We start from the raw sequence: 7,995 nt of genomic DNA on the forward strand, positions 1-7,995 counted from the left end.
TTATTCACTACAGCTAATACAAGATAACTGATTTAACAGTATAATACAAACATGTATACGTTCTTAGAACCAGCACGCTATACGCTAGTGCGGTGCAGGAGGGAGGAGCTACATTTCATGAATGAGTGACCATTACATCCCTCCTATCTTCAGATTTAAAATCTTATAATTATCGTATTTTCTAAGAACAAAATATAATGTGAAGCTTATAACACAAACAAAGAAAGGCATCAAACTTTAAAGAAAATAAATATCAACAGTATCCGATCAATTCCCTATTTACTCATTTGTCATGCATAATGATGTATTCCTTCTCATGAGGTTAGAGTCGTTTTCCCAGAACGAAATAAATGTCAGTGTCAAATCACTAAGCTTCACATATTCAGATTTACGATTCATTTATAAGTTCGTAGTTGTTCTTGAGAATGTCATTATTACCGAATACAAGAAATAATGTCTGTAAAATTTAGGGATTATCATCTAATGTTCATCATGACACCAGAATAGTCTGCGAAAACACCATGAAATTTTGTTTTAAATGCTTGTAAAGTTAATGTCCATTTTGTCCGACGCTCATTAATCACCCCGTGATAGCGTTCGCTGATATTTTATTATCCACAGCTGTGCAAATTAAAGAGCTAGTTTGTGGAACCAGATATTTAGATTATAAACAAGAAAAAAAAAACACTAGACATTAAATGACCACCAGCAGTGGTTATGCTCATTTGTTTCGCAATAGAATATGTACTTTGCAGGTTTTATTATGACCTGGCTATAACACTTCGCAGTATAATTGCACTTTTTGCACTTTACAGGTTTTATTATGACCTGGCTATTTAAAACACGCCACAAATAGAATCGCACTTTTTTTTTTTTTTTTGCACTTCCAGGTTTTATTATGACCTGAACATTAGAACACTTCCAACTAAATTAATCCATAAGTGTAAGAATTTTTCTTTTGTAATTGAGACACATTTTTTAGGCAATTTATACACACTGTATTTACTATTATTCGTCTATAAACCTTCTAGGGGGTCTTCGTTTCCTTCCTGATTTTCGCAGTGAGGTACCGTCGGCGTCGGAAGAGGATTTACGCTGGTCGCTGTCGTTAAATGAGTTTACAGGTTTGAAATGGGATATGTCACGGGTAATTGTACGATCATTGTGTTGAACTGTGACCATAGAACCTTTTCTCGAGATTACCTTACCGACTGAAGAGCTGAATGGTGTGTCAAGTTTATTCCTTATATTTTGTTTCACAAGTACCTTATCTCCAGGTTTTATTGTTGAATACTTCGTTTTCCGTCGGATGTCGGCATAACGTTTATTTTTCATCTTTGCTTTAGTGTCTCTTTCTCTGACATACTTATCCTTTCTGAAAACTGAAAACTGGGGAAGTTTTGTTTTCATTTTTCTGTTAAACATGAGTTCATACGGAGAAAGCCCAGTGCATGGATGTGGGGCTACTCCTATAGTTAGTGAGGAAACTACTGATTTCAGTTTTAAAGTTCTTTCCTGATGCTGATGCGGTTTTCATGGTTTTAACTAAAGGCTTCATAAATGCTTCTGCTGTACCGTTTGCCATCGGATGGAGTGGTGTTATTTTTCTATGTTTAAAACCAAAACGATCTGCAAAGTCCGAGAAGATTTGACTGTTGAATGGAGATCCGTTGTCAGTTTTCACGACACTTGGGATAGAAAACAAACTGAATAATTTGTCAAGATGTGGAATAACTGTTTGCGCAGAAAGGCTATGGAGTTTTTCTACAACAGGATATCTGCTATAGTCACATATGACTACCATGAAATATTCGCCTGACGGGAAAGGTCCACAAAAATCCACGGATACTTCGTCCCAAGGTTGTTTTGGTAACGGACTGGGTTTTATAGGTTCTTGTATTGTTGAGGGAGAAGCGGACATGCACGGTATGCAGATTTTACACATTTCATCTACACGTGTATCCATGTATGGAAACCAACATGTTTCTCTCAAAAGTGCTTTGCAGCGAACACGACCCTGATGACCTTCGTGTGCTAGCTTAACGACCTTTTGTTGCAGCGAATCAGGAATGCACAGTCGCGTGCCGCGCAATAAAACATTTCCTTCATCGAGTGACACGACAGTTAGCTCTTCGCTCACAGTTTGATAACTCCTGAAGCTGTCATCTTGGAAACATAATTGTTTCGACCAACTGTTATTCAGTATCGCGTCCATTACGCACTTAATAACACAGTCTTTCTGAGTGGCAGTTGCGATGTCAGACATAGTTAATGAACTTGGCACTGACGTGTGCGCAATAAACCTGACGTAATCTTCAGCAAAGCTTTCAACTGGCTGCTCTTTAACTGGATGTCTGGAGCAGTAGTCTGAGATCATTTGGCTTCCGGCGCGATATTTCACTTTGAAATTGTAAGTTGTCAATTTTAACCTCCATCTTTCAAGGCGCGCTGACTGAATTTGCTTGGTGTTATTGAATATTGATTCTAAACAACGATGATCACTGATTAATGTAAACTCTTTTCCAAACAAATAAAGGTGGAAATGCTGGCAACCAAAAACACAAGCCAATGCCTCACGCTCTGTTTGGCTGTAGCGTTGCTCTACGGGTGTAAGTGACCTACTTCCATATGACACGATTCGATTTTCTTGAACTAAGATCGCAGAAACACCAACAGGACTTCCATCAACCCACAGTTCTGTTTGTTTTGACGGGTCAAAGTATGCCATGACCTTGTCACTGACTAATGCATTTTTCAGTTGATGAAACGCGTTTTCCTGCTGTGTTGTCCATTCAAATGGCTGATTTTGCTGTGTTAAGCGTCTGAGGGGTTCTGAGATTGTAGAGTAGTTTTCAATAAATCTTGACACGTAATTTGTCATTCCAAGGAAAGATCGAACCTCGCCCTGATTTTTCGGCTTTTCAACGTTCTTGATAGCAGTGATTTTCTCAGGATCTGGTGATATTCCCGATTCAGAAAAGACATATCCGAAGAATTTTATTTTGCTTTTTCCAAATTCACATTTTTCTTTGTTGAGTGTCAGATTTTTATCTTGTAGCCGTTGCAGAAGTGCTTCTAAGTTCGAGTCATGATCTGTTTGCGTTTTCCCATGAATGATTATGTCATCTGAAATGTTCAGCACACCATTTAATCCATTTATCACTTGCCGTATTTCATTTTGGAAAATTTCTGGGGCTACACTTACACCGAAATTTAGCCGTTTGTACCGCCAAAGTCCAACATGGCTTGCGAACACGGTCATGTTTCTTGATTCCTCGGAAAGTTCGAGCTGATGGAACCCTTTGTAAAGGTCCACCTTTGAAAACACGGTTGAGCCATTTAGTTCCATTATTATGTCATCCACTGTAGGCACGACATGTCTTTCACGCTTTAATGCTAGATTCGCTTTTCTCATATCTACACAAATTCTGACATCATTCGGAGACTTGGGTTTCGGAGCAACGACCAAGTTCGAGACCCAGGGTGTCGCACCTGTGGCTTTTTCAATTACATCAAGTTTTTCAAGTTTCTCGAGCTCTTGTGCAACTTTATCACGGACGTGAAACGGAATGCGTCTAGCTGGCTGGGCAGTAGGTATTACACTTTCGTCTATATGGAATTTGATTTGTTTATCCTTTAATTTTCCTAGCCCATTGAACACTGGTTTGTATTTGTCATATAAGTCTGAATATTTCTCATTTTTACTAGATATAGTCTGTATGACTGGTACAATTTCAAGCTCCACGGCGGTTTCATAACTTATCAAATTTTCCGATGCACCGTTCACGACATGAAAATCCGTTGTTGCGAATTTAGGACCCGATTCTATGACACATACGTATTTCCCTTTTATAGACAATGGTTTGTTTTGACCGAATGCATATGCTTTTGTTTTTGTTTTCTGGATTTTCGGCTTCGGTCTCATTTTGTCGATTAAAGACTCGTCGAGAATATTCAAGCTACTTCCTGTGTCAACAAGAAAAGTCACATCAACACCATTTACTTTTAAGTTTACTTTTGGCACTTTTTTGTTTGAAATTTTCTTTACAACACTAAGTCCAAAAGCCACATCCGTTTCAGAACAAGATTCGTCTTCACTGTTGGTTTCATAGCCATTGTTATTTTCGGATATTTCGTGTAGTTGTCCTTTTGAATTCAGCCGTTTACGACATACCCCAATGAAATGGTTTCTTTTATGGCAGTAATTGCATTTTGCGCCAAGGGCTGGGCATTTTCGCGCATGTGGATAAGTTCCTCCGCAGTTTCTACACTTCTGTATTTCTTTCTGATAAGCAGGATTTTCAGGCTTTCGTCGCTGGGAAGGATGTTTCTTAATTTTGTTTACCGGAAGACTGTCATGTCTGTCCATTGCGTGTGCTTGTTTTTCCGCCATTTCCATACTTCTTGCTAAAATTAGGATATCTTTCAATTCCTTTTCTTCTTCTAAGCACTTAATTCTTAATTTCTTTGATACGCATCCTTGTATTATCTGACTTTTAATTTCACCATCCTTATCACTGAATTCACAATGTTCCGCTTTCTGACGTAATTTCGTTACATACATATCTATTGTTTCGCCTTGATTTTGCTTCAGATTTCTAAACTCAAATCTTTCGAATTCTTTATTCTTTTTTGGCATGAAGTAGTCATGAAGCGCAGATTTTGTTTCTGTATAATTGTCGTCGGTAGTTCCAAGGTTGAGCGTCTCGTATATTTCAAATACTTCATCTCCGGAGTAGTGTAATAACAATGCCTTTTTTCTTTTATTTTTGTCTATGTTCATTCCCACAAATAAATTCTCTAATTTCGCGACATATTTGTTCCATCTTACACCTGCAGACTGTTCATCACTGTAAACTTCAAATTTCGGAAATTCCGGAATGCTAGCCATAGTTCAATTGTTCATAAATATCCACTGTTTTATTGCACTGATTAAATTGATAAATTGTATTCCATAATTCTTCGAAAAGCACGCTTTATCCTCGTCGCCAATGTAATGTTCTGATTATATATATGAACATTTCGGACCCTTAAAGGGATTTGTATTCTAAATGACTGACCCAAGACGGGATTGTTTAACACTACGTTTATTCACTACAGCTAATACAAGATAACTGATTTAACAGTATAATACAAACATGTATACGTTCTTAGAACCAGCACGCTATACGCTAGTGCGGTGCAGGAGGGAGGAGCTACATTTCATGAATGAGTGACCATTACATACCGTCTGTAATAGATGGTAAACGTAGTTTCTATTTGTGATATATTGTCATAAGTACGATTTAACCACTACCATCTGCAACAATACACAACGTTTAACACATTATTCGGCGAATGCCGTACTAAGAACGAATTCGTGACCTTGACCGACCCACGCCACGTGACTTCTGTGTGCAAATCATACTACTTGATAACGCATTATAGATAATTTATCAAAATTAAAGATTTATGCAACACTCTGCCTCATTGGACGAAAGTGTCTATTTGTTTCACGGTGCTGATTGTGCTACGCTGAGTGAAATGTGGACAAAGCGTTTATCCTAAATGACGCTGTTCGCAGTTTTAAAGCTAAGTTTTGCTCAGTATATTTAGCAAGAACATTGATATATCTAAAAAAAAATGTAAGTAAGTTTAATAAATATGATAAAAAATGTCCAAATACCAACATATATCTATTAACAGAAAAAGCTAAATACGGTCTGCGTATCACATGAACAAGGATGTGATTAGAGTCTTCTATGTAGAGAAGTGCCTTCCAGACCGCTGCTGTAATTATTCGTCGTAGAATAAACGAGACAAAATTGCACACAAACGAAACCTTTGTGAACAGTTAAAAGTGAATCATTTAAATTGTTGTTAAGTGTGATGTTAAGTATTGCTATTTGCAAAATAATAGAATAACACGATATGTAAACCTCATAAACTTCTTGTCTTGCTACAATTCGCCGACAATCTTTTTTAAAGATTTTTCTTGTTTTACATACAAATACTTTTTCACTGGATCCGAGAATAGGATATCTACGTCTTGTTGCTGTTATTTTTTTTCCATAAAAGTCTTCTACTTTCGTAGTATAAAAGATGCAATCTAATACATAATATTATTACATTTTTTCTGGATTTAGCTATTAATCCAGACGCACTACCATTTGACCGGCCCTAGCTGTGACTCTCCTGTTTGGTATATTGAGACGCATTAAAAAAGAAGAAGAAAGCATTTGAGCCGTGCCATGGGAAAACCAACATAGTGGCTTTGCGACCAGCATGGATCCAGACCAGCCTGCGCATCCGCGCAGTCTGGTCAGGATCCATCCGCGCAGTCTGGTCAGGATCCATCCTGTTCGCTAACAGTTTCTCTAATTCCAACAGGCTTTGAAAGCGAACAGCATGGATCCTGACCAGACTGCGCGGATGCGCAGGCTGGTCTGGATCAATGCTGGTCGCAAACCCATTATGTTGGTTTTCTCATGGCACGGCTCATTTTGTTCTTCGCCGATGAATCAGACCAACGGTGCTTTGTAATAATCGATAGAGGAATTAACCGTTGGACGTTTTAATTTCCCTTAAAGCTTAAAACTTGTCTTGTCAACTTGCTGGTACTCAAATCATCTCGTACATTTTATGTTGCGTTCATGGTTACCGAATTACTACACGATATTCGAGTACCGTTTCATATTTCTGATAAATATATCTTTGTCGATTAAAACATCGAACGTCAAAACATTTGGTAGTGTCATTGAATTTTTGCCTAGGCTGTGAATATTTAAAAAAAACATATGTGCATTCAAAAAGTACAACATAACTGGTAAATACAAACTGTAAAGAAATTTACACACATGTATTTTATGAAAGATTCGATCATATCAATAGACTAATATGAACTTAGATGCTACCTAGGAGGCAGAGCTCCCTTGAAAAATCACCAGTGACCCTTGAAATTTAAAGGAGTGCTGCTGGAATTACCTGGAATTATGGATCCGTTTTAGGAAGTTTATGTTCTTTAAGATCTATTAAAATTTTCATAAATTAATGATAATTCCTGATTTCTGAATGAATGTCTTAGAATGCATTAAGATTAAATCTAAAGAAAGTTACAGTTCTTTTTAGAAAGAAGAATGTGACCAACTTTAAGGCAAAATACTGCTATGATAGACCTCTGGTATGGGAGAATGAAAATCATTTACATGTACAAAGCTTGTTTAAAAACCAAAAGACTAGCTTTGTACATGTAAATGATGAGAATTTGACCCAGAGAAAATCACTTTTTTGCCGAAATTCTCGAAAACTTCTGTTTTATTTACTGAACTGCGAAGTTAACATTTTTATGGTTAATCTTTTAGCACAACTGATAAAGAATAGGAATGGTAGTTACTAGTAGGAGCCTTTTTGATGTTTATTGATAATTCATAGTCAATAGTTTTTTTCCTAGTAATAAACTCTGGTCAGAGATTTTTAAGCTTGTGGATGAAATATATGTTAACAGGGAGAAGAGCATTTTGTGCTTTTCACAGTTAAATGCCTGTAAATTTTGATCGAAAAACCTTTTTTTAAAAAAAAAAGTTTTATCTACTGACTACTGTAGGCTACAGACAGTACTACATTGGAACCTGACATCACTAACAAAACACTTGTTAAATATCACATGAATGACTTTATTTTTTTTTACAATACTTTCAAAACCCATAATAAAAAAATATAAAAAAACTGAAATAAAAAAGAAATTTAAAAAAAAGACGCTTCTGGTGAGGATCGAACAACCGACCTTTGGACTTCAACGCGACCTCGCTAACCACTGCACCAGTGAGGAAGTATGACGTCCTTACTACAAATATAAGTATATAGAATAAATTTCAGTTGCGGCAGCGTGACGAAAATCGTTTTTCACATTGAAAATATTGTATTTTACCTTTCTTTCTTCGTAGAAAATGTATTTAGCACTAAATTCTTATTATCAGGTGCTCATTTACATTTTTATTCAACGTTCAAAGCAGTAAG

General features: G+C 36.8%; 1 protein-coding gene across 1 annotated transcript; it reads right to left on the minus strand.

Moving 5' to 3' along the window:
• Window positions 1-1,429: 1,429 nt before the first annotated feature.
• On the minus strand, window positions 1,430-4,891 carry LOC123531065 (uncharacterized protein K02A2.6-like). The gene has a single exon (XM_045311848.2). It carries the CDS (start codon window positions 4,889-4,891, stop codon window positions 1,430-1,432), a length of 3,462 nt encoding a protein of 1,153 aa, XP_045167783.2.
• Between the last annotated feature and the right edge of the window lie 3,104 nt (window positions 4,892-7,995).

Source organism: Mercenaria mercenaria, chromosome 1 (genome assembly GCF_021730395.1).
Source record: "Mercenaria mercenaria strain notata chromosome 1, MADL_Memer_1, whole genome shotgun sequence".
Taxonomy (NCBI): domain Eukaryota; kingdom Metazoa; phylum Mollusca; class Bivalvia; order Venerida; family Veneridae; genus Mercenaria; species Mercenaria mercenaria.